This window comes from Lissotriton vulgaris, chromosome 12 (assembly GCF_964263255.1).
Source record: "Lissotriton vulgaris chromosome 12, aLisVul1.2, whole genome shotgun sequence".
Taxonomy (NCBI): domain Eukaryota; kingdom Metazoa; phylum Chordata; class Amphibia; order Caudata; family Salamandridae; genus Lissotriton; species Lissotriton vulgaris.
In genome coordinates, this window is record NC_141700.1 from 20,172,049 (window position 1) to 20,195,097 (window position 23,049).

Here is a 23,049-nt window from a genome sequence, read left to right on the forward strand (position 1 = left end):
CACAACTGGACCAGGGTGGTGAGAAGAGATAAACAAAAGTGTTATTTATAGCCACTTGGATTACTATGGTATGGTGGCCAGTACTACCAGTTTTTTAAAACTAAAATTGCAAACAGACAGGACCATAAAACATGGCTCCAGTAAAGAAAGAACCCAACCAGACTGCAAAGAACACAGGGCAGTCACAGGAATATCTTTCCAACCTAGGGGTGCTGGGCTTTGACCCAGTGGACCATCTTGGTCAAGGCTTGTTACGAACTGTGTTTGAGTGAACAGTTTGTTAGTAGTACGCCGATACTCGATCCGATAATACACAACTAGCCAGTCTCTCTTCACAGTAACTCTCCATACTATGCAACGAGGTGAACCATGGCAGTCGTTAAGCTTGGTCTAGGCCACTGGCTGGTTGTCTGATCTAATCCTACCCAAGACTGCACATTTGACACTTGCAATGTTGACACCAAACTGCTAGAGAACCCCTTGAAGTATCAGACCCCCAAAAAAATACAAACTACCACAAAACCTACATCAACGAGCTCTAAAGTCTAACACAAAAACTCTATAGAGACAGAGAACATTTAAATGGCAAGACAAAAGAAACAGAAAAACAAACAACTTTACAGTGACACTTCCTGTTTGAAATGAAAACTGTGTAAAGGGATGTTGAACCTTGCCCTGACTGTGCTTATCTCTAGTATTCTCTGATTTCGAGGAATCTCACCTGCCTTTAAACTACAGCAGATGAGTAACCGTGAAAAACAGCGATCACTCTCTCCGTCAGATGTGTATTGGAGTCTATCCCATCTCCTACACAAAGCATGACACGAGGCCAGTCATCGGTAAGGGGAATGCAGGCCAGATAGAAGACGCAAGAAGATAAGTAAACTACTAAGCAGCTCATCTAGAATCAGGAGACAGCCCATCCGATGAAAGTAGAGTACTCGTTTAGTAGGCCTGGGAAAAATTACAATTATGCCTGCTTAAATCACCACAATTTATTTAGGTGCAATTATGCAACATGGGATAACTGGAATTTGTTTGGCTAAAAACACTTTATGGCAGCTGGGGAGCATGGCAAAATGAGAGCAGCTCTTGCGCATGGTGGCACCGGTTTATTTTTTAGCTCCATCGGCATACTCACATCCACAATTGTATGCACTAAAATATAGCACAAATTGCAAGACTGCGATTTTGCGTAATTTCTCTGAAATTTCACTGAATTAAACAAAAGGAGATGATTAATTTTCCCACTCTTTTATGGAAGGATAGAAAACAGATGGAGGACATGAGGAAGGAAGGTGGTGCCATCCACTGAAGAGCCAGCCAGAGTGTGTTTCTGTGTGTGCATAAGGGTGCAGAGGGGGGAGGAAGCATGAAAGAAGTGATTGAGGTGTGTAAGGTTGCTGGGGGTGGGTTGCTGGTAGAGATGCGAGTTGAGTGTTATACGTGTGCAGTGGAGGAATAAAATCTAGTGTCTTACAGGATCTGTGAGGACAATTCTGCCCAATATCAAAGAACTCTGTCGAGTACACACCATTCTAGAACACAGTTGGGGTGACAGAGCTAATGTAAGGAAGTTACACCAATCAAGCACGGACTCCATTAACTGCTTACGATTCCTCCCTATGTTAAATTACTTCTGCAGCAAACAAATACACGTACAAACTAATGAACCTGCACACTTGACCAACAAATCAGCTCTCTGGAGCATACCTAGTCTTAAGAAATCAAAGGCTCACCATTACAATCGCTGCAACAGCACTCAAACCTTCTTGCATGAACAGTTCCTTCACTCATATGACTAATCCACCAGACGTTTTCTGGCTTTTCCACATTTTCTTCTCATACCTTTGACTTTCTTGCCAGTTTGTAAAGCGTGCCTGCCCCAGCGAGTATGACTGAGCTACACAGGAAAATATAAACGACGGTGAACAACTAATCTCATGCTACGTCAAAATTCAACCACACACACTATCTATAACACACGGCCACAAGCATGGAGTGCAGTCACAGGGCAGTATAAAGAGGAATGGAATAGGGTGAAGGGGTCCAACAGATCCCCAAACACCACCTTTTCCTGTAGGTGTTGCCCAAGGATCAGATTATGGGCTTCTATATTCTCACTTAGCGTGAGAAACCATAAGTGGAGAGGCCACCATCTCCGATATTGAAGGGCCCTCAGGTCCAACTCTTCCAAAATGAAAATCCTCCACACCATCACCAGCCTCCTTCCAATTCCCTCCCGAAAGCCTGATCTTTTCCAAGGAGAGGAGGCATCTAAGTAGATGGATAATTCTTCAATGTGCATGGAAAAATTTCCAACGCCACCACTGCAAGTAATCAGGATGTACAAATACAAGTCTGCCTGTCAATTCCCATCACTAAGGCAATAATTAATTCACTAGGACTTGGAAAACGAGAGTATTGCACAGTCTGCTAGTGGGTCACCCATAATAATCCTTCACGCCACTAGTCTTAAACCTCCTTCGTTTTCTGGCCAGGAGACTAATTGTTCAGGCTCTCATCATCTCCCAGCTTGATTATGGCAATGTCTTATTTGGGCTCCTCCCATTCTGTGCCAAAGAGCCTTAGACTATACAGAAAGCTGCTGCTCAGCTTCTGATGGATCACCCCCAGCATCAATTTGCAAAAGCTGCCCTGGGAGACATCCACCGGCTCCCAGTGGAGCAGCAGGTCCAACTTAAAGGCTTATGCATAGGCCCCTTCACAAGAAAGGTCCTGCTCTCTTGGGATAAGTAGCCACTCCTTATATCGGCGCCCAGGCTCAGGAATTCCCTTCGAGTTTCCCGGCTATCATGCAAGCAAACCTGAGAGCAGGTCATAGAATACCTGTCTTTCTGGCAATTAGCTCTGTTGACTACGATTATGTGATGACCGGTCCAGCGCTGGGAGGCCTTCTGGTAGCCATGCACTCTGCAGGACAGCCAGAACAGTCATGGGGCTTAATTCCACTAGGAGGATGGTACTCAACCTGTCAAGATACACAACCACCACTGCCCACACGTAGTGGAGTGGCTCTCGGCTAAAAATACAGCACTATACAAGCCGCCGAATATGGAGTTCAGAGGTACATGGTACTTCTCCAAGCCAACACACATCCCAAAAAAGATTCGCTAGCCTATTAAATTCTTTTTATAAGGAACAAATCTTCAGCCATTTTTAACTCGCCAATTGCTTCAAAAAAGTTTTTATTTCATTAACTATAATTTTTTTATTGAACATTCATATTAGTATCAGAATCATTGTTATATATCCAAAATTATTACTTATTCTAATAATACATTATAAACACACTATTTAATCACAATTTAAACAGCATAAAATAGAATGAACCAACAAAGAACAAACCCCAGTCAATTCTCACATCCATACCAAGCATACACTGACACACACTCTTAAGACACTTCTTAACAGTCAATGCAAGTTTCGGTAACCTAGATGACTCGTAACAACCTTCTTGAAGATTTCTTATTTAATGCTCTTTTGCCTCATAAAAATGTATGACGTTAGACTATCAAGCACGGTAGTTCCTGTATACAAGAAAGCTCATCAGCTGATCGTAATCTTCATACGTATTCAATGGTGCTCACAACCCTCCTATCCAGTGGGGGTACGTATGGCCTTCTATGTTACAAAATTTAACACATCATAAGGTGCATGTCACACACTTCCTTTCCAAATGCCACCACCGGAGATAGGCGATGTGTTTAATCATTTCTAGGGCAACCTAAAACTAGCTAGTGTGGTCCTCGTTGGTAACAGTAGTCTTACATTAATGGTTGCGAGGATCATGCTACCACCTCACGATAAGACAGTGACCTGAGCTGCTACACTTCCTCTAGAACTCCTAAACTCTAGTCCTCATCTTACAGCCTCCTGATGTGTGCGTGCCCCACATTTAATGGATTTAAAACCAGTTTTAAGAATCACCTTGAAACATCTGAAAAGAACAATATGTTAAGAGGCAAATGGTATCCAAAATTGACTTGCCCATTCTAGGTAAGTGATCATTTTTCAACAGTCATCGTCCATGTCCAAATGCTCCAATCAAACTTCTGTGGTGTATGTAGTTTCCTAATATTTCTAGAATTCACACTATGTAGCTTTTCTGCTGATGCACAAAAAGATTTTGCGATCGCAAAATCATGGTTTTCAAATGCAAAATCCATTTTTATAATGTACAAAAACCTCCTAAAATAGGCTTAGGGACCCGTACCGAAAGGGATGGTCCTTCTAAATTGTGGTTCGGCATTATCTGTTTCAATTGATCATGAGCTCAAATTCGGTCCGAAACCATTGAAAAGTTACTATCTTTTTCAAGGAGGTGGTAAAGTTCAAGTTCGGGCATTTATATTGCGCACTACTCACCCAGAGGGTCTCAAGGCGCTTGGGAAGGGGTACATTATTTGTCGAATAGCCAGGTTTTAAGTTCTTTTCTGAAGGAGATGTGGTTTTGAGTAAGGCGGAGGCGAGTGGGGAGTGAGTTCCAGGTCTTGGCTGCAAGGAAGGAGAAGGATCTTCCTCCCATGGTGGATTTTCGGATGCGCAGGACTGCGGCGAGGGCTTGATTGGACGATCTTAGTTGGCGGTGGGTTTGTAGAAGGACAGTCGAGTGTGGAGGCATTCGGGTCCCAGATTGTAGAGGGCCTTGTGTGCGTGGGTGAGAAGACTGAATGTAATTCTTTTGTTGACGGGAAGCCAGTGGAGGTCTTTTAGGTGTCCAGTGATGTGGTCTTGGCGAGGGATGTCGAATACGAGTCGCGCTGATGCGTTTTGGATGCGTTGTAGTTTTTTCTGTAATTTTGCTGTGATTCCGGCGTATAGTGTGTTACCATAATCCAGTCGACTTGTGACCAGTGCGTGGGTGACAGTCTTTCTTGTCTCGAGGGGGATCCAGCGGAAGATCTTTTTGAGAATGCGAAGTACGTTGAAGCAGGAGGATGAGACTGCGTTGACTTGTCTGGACATCGAGGGGGAGGAGTCTAGGATGAAGCCAAGGTTACGTGCATGGTCTGTGGGTGTGGGTGCTGTGCCCAGAGCGGAAGGCCACCAGGAGTCGTCCCAGGCAGAGGGGGAAGATCCTAGGATGAGTACCTCCGTTGTGTCCGAGTTGTTTTAAGCGGATATGTTTCATCCAATCGGCTACTTCTTTCATGCCATCGTGCAGGTTGGTTTTGGCGATGTTGGGGTCTTTGGTGAGGGAAAGGATTAATTGGGTGTCGTCGGCGTAGGAGATGATGTTGAGGTTGGGTTGGGTTGGGTTGGCGCGCGATGGATGCGAGTGGGCTCATGTAAACGTTGAAGAGGGTGGGACTGAGTGATGATCCTTGTGGAACTCCACAGATGACTTCAGTAGCCTCTGAGTTGAATGGGGGAAGTCGGACTCTGAGTTCTCCCAGCTAGGAACGAGATGATCCAGTCCAAGGCCTTTCCTTGTATGCCAATGTTGCTGAGGCGTTGTATTAGGGTGCTGTGGCAGACAGTGTCGAAAGCGGCGGAGAGGTCGAGTAGAATGAGGGCCACTGTTTCTCCGTTGTCCACAAGTGTTCGGATGTCGTCTGTTGCTGCAATGAGGGCGGTTTCGGTGCTCGAAATCCGGACTGAGAGGGGGTCGAGGGAGTTGTGTGATTCAAGGAAGGCGGCGAGTTGGCTATTGACTGCTTTCTCAATGACTTTGGCAGGGAATGGGAGGAGGGATATAGGTCGGTAGTTTTTAAGTTCGGAGGGGTCTGCTGTGGGTTTCTTCAAAAGGGCGCTGAGATCGGCATGTTTCCAGCTTTCTGGGAAGGTGGCAGAGTTGAACGAGCAGTTGATGACATCACGGAGATGGGGTGCGATGATGGAGTCGGCTTTGTTGAAGATGTGGTGGGGGCAGGGGCCGGTTGGCGAGCCAGAGTGGACTGAGTTCATTAGGCGGATGGTGTCTTCAGTGGTGACTGGGTTCCAGGCGCTAAGGATGATAGTTGGCAGAGTAGGATCTGAGGGGGGTGGGGAGGGTTGATCGCTGGGAGTATTCTCGTAGCGGTTATGGATGTCGGCGATTTTGTTGTAGAAGGAGGATAACGCATCGCAGAGGTCTTGGGAGGGAGTGATGTTGTTAGATGCTGCTGTGGGGTGGGTGAATTCTTTTACGATGTTTAAGAGTTCCTTGCTGTTGTGGGTGTTGTTGTCGAGACTATCCTTGAATGCGGATTTCTTGGTGGCTCGAATCAGTTGGTGGTGTTTGCGGGTGGCTGCCTTGAGGGTGGCCATGTTGTCTGGGTTTGGGTTTTTTCTCCACCTTTTCTCCAGGGTGCGGCATAGCTTCTAGGATTGTTTTAGGTCATCATTGAACCAGGGAGCCTTTTTGCTTGTTGATTTGATCTGGTGCTTTTTCAGAGGTGCTAGTTCGTCAGCACTGTGGGTGATCCATTGTTTGAAATTGGTGGCCGCTTGGTTTGGGTCCAGTGAGGGGGTGGGAGGGTTTTGGTTGAGTGAAGTGAGGAGTTGGTCTGAGGTGATTTTGTTCCAGTTTCTCAGAGGAATAGGTTGTGGGCGGTTGTGGGTCAGGGCGGTTTTGTAGTTTAAGTGAACACAGCTGTGGTCCGTCCAGTGGAGAGCTGTGGTGCGGTCGAAGGAGATATGCTTGCTGGAGGTGAAGATAGGGTCGAGCGTGTGTCCGGCTATATGGGTGGGGGTATCAACAAATTGTTTGAGTCCGAGGTTGGCCAGGTTCTCCAGAAAGGTGGAGGTGTTGCGGTCGTGTTTGTTTTCAAGGTGGTAGTTGAGGTCTCCTAGTAGGATGTAGTTCTCGAGGCGAGGGCGTGTGGACTGATGAAGTCGGTGATGTCGTCGCTGAATTGTGTACGGGTTCCTGGTGGCCTGTAGATGAGGGTGCCTCTAAGTGTGGTCCTAGGGTCGGTGTGGATCTGGAAGTGGAGATGTTCGGCGGTTGCAAGATTATCGTCGGAGCTGGTCGTGATTTTGATGGTGTTCCTATGGATGATGGCGATGCCTCCTCCTGTTTGATTGGTGCTGTCTTTTCGGATAATCTTGTAAGCGTCCGGTATGGCTATGGCGATGTCGGGTGCTGATGATGCGTTCATCCATATTTCAGTAAGGAAGGCGATGTCCGGTGACGCAGTGTCCCTTCTAGTCATCAAGGTGTAAGCGTCAGGGAGAGTATTCAGTGGTCCAGGGGACCAATGACTGATCCTAAATGAAGTATTCTAAAGAGGAAAGAAGAACCAGTTCCCTCAAGGAAGGTGGACTGCTTTAAAAAAAACACATTAAAAAAAAGATTATGTTTTGAAATATAACCGGAAATATAACCGGTAAATAAAGTGGTTTTGCAGGCCAGTATCCGTTGATGACAACCTATCACAAGGTGTGGCAATTTACGACCTGCCTAATCAATATTAGGCAGAGGACTTTCTGACCCCCTGCAAATGGTGATTTGGCAAACCAACCTAAAAGTACACAAGTCAGCTCTCAAAATCAGACGCAAATTCGAAAAAATTGTACGCAATGTGCCACAACTTTTTGTGAATGTAATCTTTGTAAATCTGGGCTAATGTTCCAGAAATAAAGTAGGGTAGGCAAAAAATTTAAAAAGGCCCAACCTTGTTCTGTTCGTACTTGTACAGGATCTTCAGGGTCTCCATTGCACGGATCATGGACTGCATGGCAGTGAAGATGTTCTGGTACACCAGTTTCGTGAAGCCCCTCTTGTCCTCCTCTGAATATCCCGAGCCATGAATTATTCGCATCTGTTTGATGAATGTGCTCTTCCCGCTCTCGCCTGTGCCTAAGAGCAGAAAGAAAAAGCAAAGGTTTACTAGGACAGAAGACTGGCTCGAAACGAGGCATATAAGTCCCCCTATCCATGCTGCGTGCACTCCGGACCGTAAAATGGTCACAGAAGTGGGCACGCTAAAGGGATATTTCCCTCAAATGGGTTATGAACAGTTTAACGTCAAGTGAAAATGTTTTAGCTACGGCATGCAGCGTACAGATCAGAATTCATCAAACTTGCATGAAATCAAGGAGATAGGTGGTGTAGTAGAAACAGTGGAAACTTCATAATGACATCCTTGCCAAATCAGGAACACAAAGGGGTGAACAGCAAGCTATTAGAAAGCTGTATCATGAGCCGGTATGAGCAGACTAGATATGGGATGTACAACATGGGTGCAGGAATGTTGTAGACATGCTCATTTTAAAGACACCCATGAGATGCATTTAATACCATTTATAGAAGGATCATTTATCAGTAAAAGGTAATTCAGTGGTTACCTGAAAAGCTCTCCCATACCGGTAAATAAATGACAGGCATTCTTTAACCGTGAGCGTTTCCACCAGGTTCTCTTTCACCAAGGTCTTCAGAAAAGCACATCACATCCACCCCTTTGTATCTCGGCTTCTACAAGCCCTGACTAGGGAATATTTGGTAACCAATACCAAAGGTTAGAGGCTGGCAGGAATATCACACTGTATTACAGCGAAGCAAGACGATCCAAATCAAGCTGGTCCACACCGAAGCAAGCTTGAAAACCCTTATTAGAAAAGAGGAGGTCTGCTGTTTTACAGAACATTCCTGTGCCTCAAAAGCGCACAACAAACAGAAGCAGAGAATTTTGGAAGCTAATGACAAGACAGCCTGCCATCCCACTGCAGTTCAAAGGAGGGGATTCCAGAGCAGTGGAAGTCTGTAGGTTCTGCCAATAATAGCGTTGCTGCAGGTTAATGATTCAGTAGTGAGGCAGGATAATTATAACCAGATTTGGATCCAGTAAGTGTGTCACACTGAATGTTCTAGGACATCAAGGCAAAAGGCCAACAGCCTTCAGTTGAGCTACATCTTATCATAGAGAAACAAGGAGCTGTGCCGAAGACTCTCTCAGCTTCCGCTGGCATCATACACTGAAAATTCTAAAGAAAGGGCTCATGCAAAAATTAGAATAATAAAAGAAAACAAGATAGTTGGAGATATACCAACAGCTCCTATCAGGAAAGCTACAGCAGCTACTGAGATAAGCAAATGATTAGATATTGGGCTGTCATAATCCTTCTGGGTGGCGAGAAAAACTTGAGTTCCGGTCCTTTCGCTATCCCCCTTTCAAGGAAGCCATGTAGCAGCTCCTCCCTGCTAAACATGGAATTGTTACCAAGGTTCTCCAAACACAAACCTACAACGGAATCATTACTGAACAGCAGCAAGGATGGAATCTGCACATGCAGGAGAAGGGTAATGGAAGCAGGCTCGCACAGAAACTAATATGAAGGTGGAAATGCCACGTCGAAACCAAAAACGAACTTTGTGAAATTGTAGCTTATATAATGGAAATGCTATGTTTAAATTAAATATTAAAATGAAAGAAAAAAAAGCATATTAAAACGCAAGGCGGCAGGGCTGGTGGCTGGACGACACAGGAAATACAAATACACATGGCAGAGCCAAACCATGATCCATGAACATGGAGGACCTAGATTCCAGGGCAGTGAAACGTCTGACAAACCAATTGAGATTTTAAGTATTAGCATTCAAGTAACTAAAATTTAAGTAGGCAATGCGAACCATGAATCTGGGATGGCAGGTCAATCTCAAATGGGCAAGGGATTAAACAAGCATTGGAAACGCAATAGGTCTCGCATTAGAAAAGTTGGAGCTATTGGTCTTGTAAATGACAAATATTTTATTTATTGGTTTTTAAAATAGCTAAATTGATAGCTTTGTCATTTACAATGCCAATAGTTATAACTTTCGGGAATGTGACACCTATAGCATTTGGAATGCAACATGTTTTGTATTTACGTGACTTAGATGGCAGCTCTGGTTGTTAGGCCACATCTCTAGAGAGCAGGAGAGTGCAGCAGGGGAGAGAAGCACAGCAATGCAATAGGTCTCGCATTTGGAAAGTTTGAGCTATTGGTATTGTAAAGGACACATTTTTATTAATGTGCTTATTTTGAAAATAGCGAAATTAATAGGTTTGTTATTTAAATGTGACACCTATTGCAACACAATATGTGTTGTAGCACTGAGTGGTGTGAGGGTGAGGGGGTGTGAGGGTGAGGGAGGGTGTGTGAGGGTGAGGGAGGGTGTGTGAGGGTGAGGGTAAGGGGGTGTGAGGGTAAGGGTAAGGGTAAGGGGGTGTGAGGGTAAGGGTAAGGGTAAGGGGGTGTGATGGTAAGGGTAAGGGGGTGTGATGGTAAGGGTAAGGGGGTGTGAGGGTAAGGGGGTGTGAGGGTAAGGGTAAGGGGGTGTGAGGGTAAGGGTAAGGGGGTGTGAGGGTAAGGGTAGGGGGGGTGAGGGTTAGGGGGGCTGAGGGTTAGGGGGGCTGAGGGTTAGGGGGGGTGAGGGTTAGGGGGGGTGAGGGTTAGGGGGGGTGAGGGTTTAGGGGGGGGTGCACTTCATCTGAACTGGAGGTGTGTTTTTGTGCACAGTAAGCACCGATTAGGGGACCTCAACACAGAGGTAGGGTTGGTGTTCATATACTGTGTTCTTGGTATGCAAAACATTGTTAAAACCCAGCTGTCTGCCTCTAATCCTACCGGCGTGTGACGAGCGGCTACACATACACGTATGTGGACACACGTATTGGACAGCAAGACCTTCCGTGTACATCGGGCCTTAGGATGTTAGCCGCGGCCCGCGGGGCATACAAGGAACCCGCACACCGCCTGGGACACCCTTTGTAAAAAATATATTTATATATATTTTTTTTTTACATACACAGCTCAAGTAAGGATTCGACATGGGTGTACAGAGTACGCAGACTTATCCCTCTTCTCTTGCTCTCCCTTTCCACTTATCCTCGCCGGTAACCCCGCAATCTAGCATTGGGGTTATGGAAAACCTGCAACCGCAGCTGGCCGAGTTTAAGGGAGGGGGGACGGGGAAGGTCATGTGCAGTCCAACCCCTCTAATTGGTGTGGACAGGCCTGGCACTGGCTGCTCAAGTCTGTGCTCGGATTCTTTCTATTTTGATTACACACTGCGTTGATAAATTTTTAAAATATTACACGTGGTTGCCTCTTCAGTATCTCCTAAAATATTGTATACTTTAATGATAGGGGAACACTGCATTTTGCAAAGTATGTGCGGTCACTGTCAATCTCGTGACTGCTGCTCGGAACTTGCAGACGTCTATTAAAGAATCCTTCATTTAGAACAGCGGCTGTCACTTTTGTGTCGGTAGTTTAAATTAATATGGTACGCCCTGTAGAACGATGGGCTGGGGTTTGTACACATGCAATTACAATGAGAAACAAGACGGAGGGAAGGCAGAGAAGGGGGGGGGGGGAGAAATGCGACACGGCGGCAGGGGAGGGGACGGTGCGGGGAGAGGGTGTGAAGCAGCAGGGGCCTTTGAAGTGAAGCTAAGCTTCACTTCAAAGGTGTGGGAGGAGTGCGGCTGAGGGAACAGACGGCGATTTGATGATGTGCACGCGCATTTTAGGTCAATGCGCTTGCGCATTGATCTAAAAGCCACGGGCACAGCACCAAATCACGCAGTTGGGTAAAGTCTGTTTAAGGCGCTATAGTCTCGCTCTGCTCAATGCGCATGCGCATTGAGAGGCGAGACCTAAAAAGAACAACGTCTTTCCTCGTTTCAATGCAACAGTTTTACTTTGTGCGCAAATTCAATGAAGAACACGATATTCGGGAAGGCATTCATGCAAGCGTTGCTGCAATTGTGAGCAAAAAGGTTGTGTTTAAACTGTGATAATAAACTCAACACCTGTTATTAGCATCAAAATGCAACCCAGCTAGTATATACTATGTTAAAAGGGCCAAGTTCATCATTGATGGTCATTACCAGCATTTTTTGCATGTTTTCACACCAAATACACGACATGAAGGAAAGGATTCACATACGGCAAGTATATATCATATTCACTAAGGGCCTGATGACGAGTTTGGTGGTGGTCGGGGACCGCCACACCTGTGGTCCAACCACCGTTTTTAGAGCACATCGGTTGGACCATGAGCGAACCGCTGCAGCCGCCAAGGATCCGCAATCCCTGGCACTGGAGCAGCAGTCTTAAGGCTGTAATATGCTTGGTGGTGCCGCTGTAGCACCGCCAAGCATATTGCACGTTTCCTCACTGCGACCCCAACCACAGTGGTGAGACAGCATTTGTTAGGGTGGCAGTGCGGAAACAAACCCCCCTCACGGCATACAAGATTGATGCATAGTGCACATGGTGTGCCTCCGTGTGCGCATGCACCCCTTTCCTGCACGTCACAGTCCAAGTTGTGCAGGAACAAGCTTGGACGGTCCCATTGCGGAACCTACTTGAAAGGCAAGGCCATGGGAATGTCAAAGGACTGACCACCAGACCAGGGAAAAACTCCTATTCTGGCGGGCAACCGGTTTTTGCGTTTGGCGGTACGGGCCCTGTTCCTGCACCGCCAAACTTGTGATCAGGCCCCAAGTACTTTGTTGGTAAAGCACATAAGCGTGGTAAAATGCCAGTGGAATGGAGCATACAAGATGTATGGGAACACTGTACTTCTAGTATGGGAACACTGTACTTCTAGTATGGGAACACTGTACTTCTAGTATGGGAACACTGTACTTCTAAAGTGGACACTGTCCAGTTCCTCGGACAAGCTAATGGTATGCTCCGGAGGCCCCACCTTGGGATGGAAACATGGAGTCAGCAAAGAAATTGGCCAAAGTTAAATGGTAAGCTTGAGAGTCAAACTATGCGGGCACACTGAGGCTAAAATCTGCTAGGAATCTGTGACAGCTTTAGTATAGGAATTTCTACTCCAAGGTTCAGATTGCGCTATATTAAAAGACAAGGACAAGATGTACAAGAGAGGCGGCAGCCTATACAAACAGAACAGAAAACAAGTGCCCCGAGGTTCCACTCAAGCCTTAGACTGACTATGCATAAATCGGCTCAACTGCTAGAAACCTTTACAACCTCAAACATTTTCAGTGCCCAGAAAGACACTCTCTGGATTAGCCCAAGAAAATCTAAGGGGGCAGAAATATTTGACCATATCCTGATACTGCTTGCAGGATCACTGAGAAGCTGGTCTTACCCAGTTCCAGAAACCATTTTAAGTAAACTGTTGCAATTTGTAAGACTATACCAGGCATGGTTTTAGTTTGGAGATTCTCTTCAAATGTACAGCGGCAAGATTCATGCTGCAGTAAAAGTGAAAGAGGTTGTTTCCTCATAAAATTATTCTAGGATACTCTACAAGGCTCTAAAGTGGATGGTACTCCCTCACCTTGGGTACAGGTATAATGAATTACATGTAGATGAACAACACTACATTCAACTAAACTTTTCATTCAGAGATTAAATGAAGCCGCTGTGGCATGCTGCTAGATGCTAAAGGGCACTTGTAATGAGGTCCTACAAAATATATATATATATATATATATATATATATATATTTATATAGCATTTACAATGCAATGGTTTCGCCCTTGGAAAAGTTAGAGCTATTGGTATTGTAAATGACAACATTTGTATTTATGTGTTGGTTTTGAATAAAGATAAATAAATGGCATTGCCATTTACATTGCCATTACCTTTATCTCTCGCAAATGTGAGACCTATAGTACCCTACGGACGAGCTCAGCAGACAGCAATTACTACCACACACACACCCAGAGCCACACACAGAGCGCCACACACACACACCCAGAGCCCCACACACACACACCCAGAGCCCCCCACACACACACACACACCCAGAGCCCCACACACACACCCAGAGCCCCACACACACACACCCAGAGCCCCACACACACACACACCCAGAGCCCCACACACACACACACCCAGAGCCCCACGCACACACACACCCAGAGCCCCACACACACACACACCCAGAGCCCCACACACACACACACCCAGAGCCCCACACACACACACCCAGAGCCCCACACACACACCCAGAGCTCCACACACACACACCCAGAGCTCCACACACACACACCCAGAGCCCCACACACACACACCCAGAGCCCCCCCCCACACACACACACCCAGAGCCCCCCACACACACACACCCAGAGCCCCCCACACACACACACCCAGAGCCCCCCACACACACACCCAGAGCCCCCCACACACACACACCCAGAGCCCCACACACACACACACACCCAGAGCCCCACACACACACACACACACCCAGAGCCCCACACACACACACCCAAAGCCCCACACACACACACACACACCCAGAGCCCCACACACACACACACACACCCAGAGCCCCACACACACACACACACACACAGAGCCCCACACACACACACACACACAGAGCCCCACACACACACACCCAGAGCCCCACACACACACACACACACCCAGAGCCCCACACACACACACACACACCCAGAGCCCCCCACACACACACACCCAGAGCCCCACACACACACACCCACCCAGAGCCCCACACACACCCACCCAGAGCCCCACACACACACCCCCAGAGCCCCACACACACACACACCCCCCCCAGAGCCACACACACACACACACACACCCCAGAGCCCCACACACACCCCCAGAGCCCCACACACACACACACACCCCCAGAGCCACACACACACACCCCCCAGAGCCCCACACACACACACACCCCCAGAGCCCCACACACACACACACCCCCAGAGCCCCACACACACACACACCCCCAGAGCCCCACACACACACACACCCCCAGAGCCACACACACACCCAGAGCCCCACACACACCCAGAGCCCCACACACACACACCCACCCAGAGCCCCACACACACACACCCATAGCCCCACACACACACACCCACCCATAGCCCCACACACACACACACACACACCCCCAGAGCCCCACACACACACACACCCCCAGAGCCCCACACACACACACCCCCCAGAGCCCCACACACACACACCCATAGCCCGCCACACACACACACACACACCCACCCATAGCCCCACACACACCCCCCCCAGAGCCCCACACACACCCAGAGCCCCACACACACACCCAGAGCCCCACACACACACCCAGAGCCCCACACACACACCCAGAGCCCCACACACACACCCAGAGCCCCACACACACACCCAGAGCCCCACACACACCCAGAGCCCCACACACACACCCAGAGCCCCACACACACACCCAGAGCCCCACACACACACCCAGAGCCCCACACACACACCCAGAGCCCCACACACACACCCAGAGCCCCACACACACACCCAGAGCCCCACACACACACCCAGAGCCCCACACACACACCCAGAGCCACACACACACACCCAGAGCCACACACACACACCCAGAGCCACACACACACACCCAGAGCCACACACACACACCCAGAGCCACACACACACACCCAGAGCCACACACACACACCCAGAGCCACACACACACACCCAAAGCCACACACACACACCCAAAGCCACACACACACACCCAGAGCCACACACACACACCCAGAGCCACACACACACACACAACCCCACCCAGAGCCACACAACCCCACCCAGAGCCACACACACTCAGGGGGCAGGGAAGCAAGCACAGCGAGGGGGCAGAGAAGCAAGCACAGCGAGGGGGCAGGGAAGCAAGCACAGCGAGGGGGCAGGGAAGCAAGCACAGCGAGGGGGCAGGGAAGCAAGCACAGCGAGGGGGCAGGGAAGCAAGCACAGCGAGGGGGCAGGGAAGCAAGCACAGCGAGGGGGCAGGGAAGCAAGCACAGCCAGGGGGCAGGGATGCAAGCACAGCCAGGGGGCAGGGAAGCAAGCACAGCCAGGGGGCAGGGAAGCAAGCACAGCCAGGGGGCAGGGAAGCAAGCACAGCCAGGGGGCAGGGAAGCAAGCACAGCCAGGGGGCAGGGAAGCAAGCACAGCCAGGGGGCAGGGAAGCAAGCACAGCCAGGGGGCAGGGAAGCAAGCACAGCCAGGGGGCAGGGAAGCAAGCACAGCCAGGGGGCAGGGAAGCAAGCACAGCCAGGGGGCAGGGAAGCAAGCACAGCCAGGTGGACGGGGAGCAAGCACAGCCAGGTGGACGGGGAGCAAGCACAGCCAGGGGAAGGGGAACCAGGGGGCGGGGGAGCAAGCACAGCCAGGGGCAGGGAAGCAAGCACATCCAGGGGGCAGGGAAGCAAGCACAGCCAGGGGGCAGGGAAGCAAGCACAGCCAGGGGGCAGGGAAGCAAGCACAGCCAGGGGGCAGGGAAGCAAGCACAGCCAGGGGGCAGGGAAGCAAGCACAGCCAGGGAAGCAAGCACAGCCATGTTTCCAGTGCTTGGCTATTCTGAACAAACCATTGGTGGATTCCCAACCGGCAACCATCCTCATCTATATTTCCAGCGGCCGATAAGGTGGGAATTAAGTTAGCTCCCTTGCACCATGTGCCTCTAGGCATCAACCCACCCAAACTCCTTGCTGGCCCCTGTACCTTGAAAACACTAAGAGATGCTATGTCTGTGCTCTACAAATAGGAATTAATAATAAATTAGGGTTGTTTTGTGTGCATACCTATAATCGACGAGGGGGGCAGAGCTTAGTGTATTTCCAACGGTCTATGCCTAGGTTACCTCTGTGTCTCTGCCCTATACACCTGGTACCAACGAGCAGTGTCTATGCCAACCGGCGGTGCTACAGGCACGGTCAGCTGTCCCACTAGAGGAAACATTCTGAAACACATCACCATTACAGATTATGGAAATAAAACTGAGTCTGGGGAAGTGGCAGCTGAGGAGTGTGGGGTGGGGGGTATCTGAAGCCTGTTCAGCCCAATGGGTGTTGGCCCCTGCCTAACAGAGAGGCTTCAGAGGAAAATGGTGAATGGTAGAATGAGGACAATCAAGGCGCCAAAAAGCCGTAGGAATGTTTAATTCAAAGCATCACATTTTCAGACTTGAAACATTATCACTTCCTTCCCTTTTATTTCACTCGCTCGGCTTCTTTCTCATCCCTGGGATTTTCGGTCACTGTTTTTAGTCTTTTGCGTCCCCCTTCTTTCGCACTTTTGCGTTTTCTGTCTCTTGTTCTACGTCAAAGTCTGATAAGGGAAAAATAAGAGAACAGGTCTCCAAATTTGAGCGCCAGAGGAACCTCACTGTTAAACACCGGCTCAAATTCGGTCCGGATGACAAGGTACTACGAGAAACTCACACTGCCTTCCTCAACCCCAGATCTCTAACTCGTGCCCCTCACAACCACCCTCAACGGGAACTCACCCTGTGACTGAGATCAGAGCATGTACGAGACTCATGCTGCGTGAAAGAAATGCAGAAAAACACAGCTTGAAAAAAGTAAATATTCCTAAGAAATGCAAGATAAGATAAAACGTGAAATGCAGCAGGGATTGCATCAGACAGGATTACCTTTCCGCAATAAAGTTTACGACAGGACTATAAGCCCGACTTGTAAATAGACTTTTAATCACGGGGTTGAGACCCAGCGTCCCCCCTCCCTCCCCATGTGAATCAGTGGAGGTGCAGGCGCTGCGAAAGCGCAGACACACCGTGTGCCCCTCCTCACACCAGCTGGACGGACTCCCCGCCTGGAGTTGGTGCCCCTCCCTCCCTGGGCACCGGTAACGGTGCTCCGCCCTTACAGACAGCTCTGAGTGCCAGCCAATGAGGAAAGGGGCCCCCTCCCTGGTGCCTCTATGACCTGCCGAGCCCACTCCGAGCACAGGAGCTGTGCCTCGGACTGTCGCCCGCCACCATGCGCGCTGCACTCACCTGTAAGAACCAGCCCGCCCTGAGGGGTTTAATACTGTATAATACTCTGGCTCCCACCATGTGTACGTGTAGGTGTGTCTGCACGTGGGATTTGCATCACTTTAGGATGGTTCATGGTTTTAACGACATCTGCCTGTGGCCAAAAGAGGCAAAGATGTGATCCTGGCTCAGAGGAATCCGCGGTTCATCCTTCCGAGGACGACACCGATAACTGGAGTACCATTAATCTCCGTTCAATCAATAAAACGACAAATTTGTAAAGCGCTTCTTATTACCCATGAGGGTATCCAAGCGCTGTGTTACCGAGAACGATGCGAAACAGCGAGAAGTGCAGACGGTGCAGCCATAGACCCACTCTGTGCATGCATTGTCACTTTAAGGAGCCCGCTGTGGAGGTCAGAGCTCACGTCGCAAGCTTCGATGAAAGGAGTGCCGCTGGTGACACATTTTTGCCGGACGTGTCCAGCGGAAGGCTGAGTGGCCTCCCCCACTCTTGGGGGCCCCTTTGGGAGCGGCTGGAGATGGCACAGCGTGCCCCTGTGCACAGACCTCTTCAGATCTCACGGATGAGCAGCGGGGCTCACACAGCTCCTGGTGAAAGGAGGTGTGAAGCGCTGTTCACCACTCCGGCTCACAAGTACTCCTGTGGTCGCTCTCTGTCTCTTCACCCCCCCCCCCTTTCTTCGTCTCATCCTATTTTTCTTTCTTTTTCTCTCCCCCTCAACCTCTCCAATGTGATCTTAGGGATTTTTGGAGGGCCCCGGCATGAACCATTTTTGTTATCCAATTATCAAATACAGGAGCAATGGGGGATTTTCACCTTTGGAGGATTAGCGATTTTGCAACTATTGACCCAATAAAAACCAGTAACAGGCTGCGTGTCACCGGCGTGTGGAGAGAGAGAAGCCGCCCAGGCCACCGAAGCAGGAGAGAACGGGACTGAAGGGTGGGAAAGAAGAGAGAAACCCAGAGAATGAGCACGCGTGAGGAGCAGAAGTGCTGTGAGTCTGACACTGAGAGCGGGGTAGGGACAGGGCAGGCGAAAGATAGGAGAGGGTGCAAAGAAAGAACAACACTCTTGGAGCAAGTCGGGCGAACACGTTAAAAACAAGAAGCACGGGCACACGGACGGGGGGGGGGGCGGGAACGGACAGCGGGAGGGGGGGGGGGGACGGGAAGGCAAGGAAAAGCAAGCACTCACCTGGACTTCCTCCGGCGGCGGTCGGCCGCGGAATGGCCAAAACAAACCTGGACGACAAAAAAATAAATAAACCACGGCCGCATGACGTTGCTGAATGAGCCGCGATGACGATCAGAAAAGGGTGGAGAGGGAAGAAATCGCGGGAACTCCCACGAATCTGGTCCGGCCATGACAGACAGATCTCTGTTCCAATGGCTAGCCTCCATTTATGGAGCTAGCCAATGGAACAGAGGGCGGATTCCCAAGCCACATAGTATTCTCTTTAGGTTTTCGCCTGCGCGAAAAGCTGCGCAGTGCGCAGCTTTCACTTAGGTGAAACCTAAAAACGAATGTATGGCGCTCTTTGTTTGTCCTTTATGCATTACTACACCATTCATCCTATCGTCATGAAACTTAGGGAAGTTGTTGAGTACACTCCCGCGAAGGTTTCATTAAATATCGGACCCCCTCACATTTTAACATTAAAAATTGGCGGGCCTATCATTCTTCTCCGAAACATCAATCCACCACAACTTTGCAACGGTACATGACTTTCAGTGAAAAAGATGGGTAAAAATGTCATCGAAGCTACAATTTTAAATGGGAAATTCAAGGGCGAAGATGTACTTTTGACACCTATTCCAATGATCCCAACAGCTATGCCATTTGAATTCAAACGTTTACAGTTTCCGGTGCAACTCGCTTTTGCAATAACCATCAACAAAGCACAAGGAAAATCGCTGCAAGTGTGTGGACTAGATTGGAGAATCCGTGCTTCTCACATGGACAACTGTATGTGGCCAGCTCGCATGTCGGAAAACCTTCTGATTTATTCGTGTACGCACCAGACGGAAAAACAAAAAAATATTGTGTGTCCACAAGCACTCTAATAAATAAACAGAATTAAAACGACACTTTGAAAAGTTTTCCATATTAAAATGAATATGTTTCAATAAAAATGACAATGTAAATTGAATGTTATCATAACAAGTTTCCTTAAATTTCCTTTCTTCTGAGATCGCAGCAATGCGCGACGGGTAAGCTAGTATTCTATAAACAGGACCTTTCCACCTACTAAGGAAATTTCGGGGCACCTGTGCCATAATTTTGCTGCTACCATTTGACATCTGATACACAACTTTCATGGGTCACACGCTGCTGCAGGTATAAACAAACGAGCAAGCCTTGCATATTTTCTGTTTAAATCTGTATTTCACATGTCATGGACTGGCACTTTCAATAAATGTATTAACATTAAACTTAGGCTGAATGTTGTCAGGAGGACTACATCGAAGTTAAGCTCACTTGACTCTACCCTAGTGCACTTCAAACCTTTGCTGCTTTCTATTCAAGACCATATGTTACGTCTCCGGTGGGTTCCGTAACCAGTCATTTTTTTTTTAAACGTGTACGTAAAGTTGCATTAAATTCTGTATCAGTAAGAGCGAGTGCCCCTACAAGCACAGAAATACTGTACAATTTGAAGTTTATTTTCTTTAAACATCAGCCAACCCAAGACGATGTCAGAATTTAAACGGAAAACAGAAATTCATAGCTCGCAAAGAAGGTTCTTTTCAGCAAAATGAGGGCACTCAGTGTGAAGAGTTTCAAAGCTTGACTGGACTACGAAACGTACAGTTCTGGAGTACAGCAGATCAGCATTCACTGGACAGGTACATTTTCAGGTTTATTTGCAGCAGTTGCCAAATTTCAATAGGGCTTAAATATGTGGGTGACTATGACAACATTACATTTCAAAACTACCAGAGACAGAACATCAAGTTCTGCCAACGCCTGAATCTTTCCTCAGCCACACCTAGATGTAGATACATTTCATTTACTAAATTACTGATAACAACTTTTCAGAGAATTCCCTCAAATATAAACAAGCATTGGAAATGCAATAGGTCTCGCATTAGAAAAGTTGGAGCTATTGGTTTTGTAAATGACAATTTTGTTTTATGTGTTGGTCTTGAAAATAGCAAAATTAATAGAAATGTCATTTACAATGCCAATACTTGACTTACATGTATTCATATAACAAATACAAATGGCTTAATTTTTTTAAAATAATTAATACTTAAATAAAAGTTCTTGTAGTTTATAATAGCAATAGCTTAAACTATTGTAAATAACTTTTGTGAAGAATATGTTCAGTGTATTTTGTGACGAAAATGCAGCCACGTCAAAACATGCAAACAAGTCCCCTAAAAAAACAAGGATGGAGGGGAAACAGTGGCATAGGGGTAAAGTATGGATGAAAAAGAACATACAAAAAACGAGACAAAGAGACAGGAAGTGCAGGTACGCAAGGTCACGGGTAAGTCACACTCATGCCACAGTAAATTAGGCACAAATACATCAGGGCGTCCTTGTTTATCAGCGCATCCCTGTTATTGGCCTGGCACAGACGGAAAGGGATGAAAGGAGTACCATTAGGACGATCGGCTGGCATCAGCTCTCTCCAGGGAAAGATGAAGTCAAGTAATAGTCAGAGGCCGGATAACTTACAGCAGGCAGCCGCAGGAGGGAGTAGGGCAATAGGTGCAGCAGGGAGAGTGGGAGAAGGAGCAGGGGACAGAGAGGGAAAGAGCAGGAGAGCTGCACATGGGAGGGAAGGCAGAGCAGGGATGAGCAAGCAGGGACAGGGGAGAGCGAGAAAGGGAGATTAGAAAGGGACGGGGGCGTCCGGGGGCAGGGAGAGCAAGTAAGGACAAGAAAGAGCAAGCAAAGACGGGAAGGCATACGGAGGCCGGAGAGCAAGTCGAGGCATTGAAGAACACAAACCAGTGAACTGTAAGGGCAGGGATTCCAAGTAGGGACAGGGAGTGCAAAAGGGACAGGTGGGGTGGGTAGAAAGCGGGGACGTGCACACGGCGACAGTGAAGCAAGCAGGACAGAGAAACCAGGAAGAGACAGAGGAGGGTCATCGAAAGCAAGGAACGACAGAGGAGGGCCAGAGAAAGCAAACGACAGGACAGAGAATCAGGGATAGGGCAAGGCATCTGGGGAAAGCACGGAAAGCAAGCAGGGATAAAGGATCGTCAGAGAAGGCAAGAAGGAGCAGAAGTGTGTTGGAGGAAGCAAGCAAGAGCAGGGCAACGAATCTGGGGCAAGCAGGGGCAGGTGAAACAAGCAGGGTCAGAGAAAGTCACCTAAAAAGGGGACAGATTAGGTTTACAGAAATCAAGCAAGTGCGGCGGCGGGTCAGAGAAAGCAAACAGTGACGGGGCGAACAATTAGAGGCGGGGCAAGGAATCGGGGGCAAGCAGGAACAGAGGAGAGGCAAAGAAAGCAAAAAGGGAAAAAGAAGAGTGCTGTTTAGAAGGGTTCCGTGGCCTTCCCTGCCGCTCTCCGGGGGTGGAGGAGAGGAACATAGAAAGTTTAAAATCTATTGTATATAGTACCTAGTGCACTGGAAATCAATCGCTGCTGGTGCGCCGCGCTCAAACATGAAGCGCGGTTCCAGTGTACATAAACGTTATGTGCGCTGTGCAAAGCGTGGGGCCTCTGATGACGCGGTGTAGCAATTTTTGAGTGAGGTGCGATGAGCCAAGGAGAGGCGAGAAGCAGCTTCCGTGCACCGGCTGTGAGTTGGTGCACCTTTAAGAAATGCGCTTTCTAAAGTCAGCCCTCTTGCCTCTCTCTAACAAGGCATTCACGACACAGAGAGAGCATTATCGAAGTAGAACTGTTCCTGCGGGAGGGTGGGGTTGGGAGGGAGAGGCTTTGTTTTCACAGTTAAGCAAACAGTGGTCGTGGGTGAGCGTTGCTCGTGTGTAAAGTGCTGCGGCCGACCATGAAGCGGAAAGGAAACCAAATAAAATTGTGTTTGTGGTGCCTACATGTCCGTTAAAGTAAAATGTAAGCAGTGCCATGCGCTGCGGTGATAAGAGGGCGGAAAGGACGGCCGTAGAAAAGAAAAAACAACACGTGAGAGACGGCCTGGCGGCAGTCAAAGTAAAATGTAAGCAGTGCCATGCGCTCCGTGGGAGGTGGGAGTAGGACAGTAGGAGAGTGGTGCAGGCGGGGGGCGGGGAGCGGAGCCTTTGAAGAGACAAATGGTGACAGGGAGGAGAAATGCATGAGGACAGCGCAGGCTCTCGAAAAGAGAAGACGAAAGCCTTTGATGCAGCAG

At 48.4% G+C, this 23,049-nt stretch overlaps 1 protein-coding gene across 1 annotated transcript in view; it reads right to left on the minus strand.

Annotated features, from left to right (window-relative positions):
- The window catches only part of GNA11 (G protein subunit alpha 11), a 178,044-nt gene that overhangs the window by 117,089 nt on the left and 37,906 nt on the right, over nt 1–23,049 (minus strand). Inside the window, exon 2 of the mRNA XM_086946763.1 lies at nt 7,623–7,807. Within this exon, the coding sequence (XP_086802889.1) occupies nt 7,623–7,807 (185 nt within the window). The remainder of the gene's footprint in view (nt 1–7,622; nt 7,808–23,049) is intronic.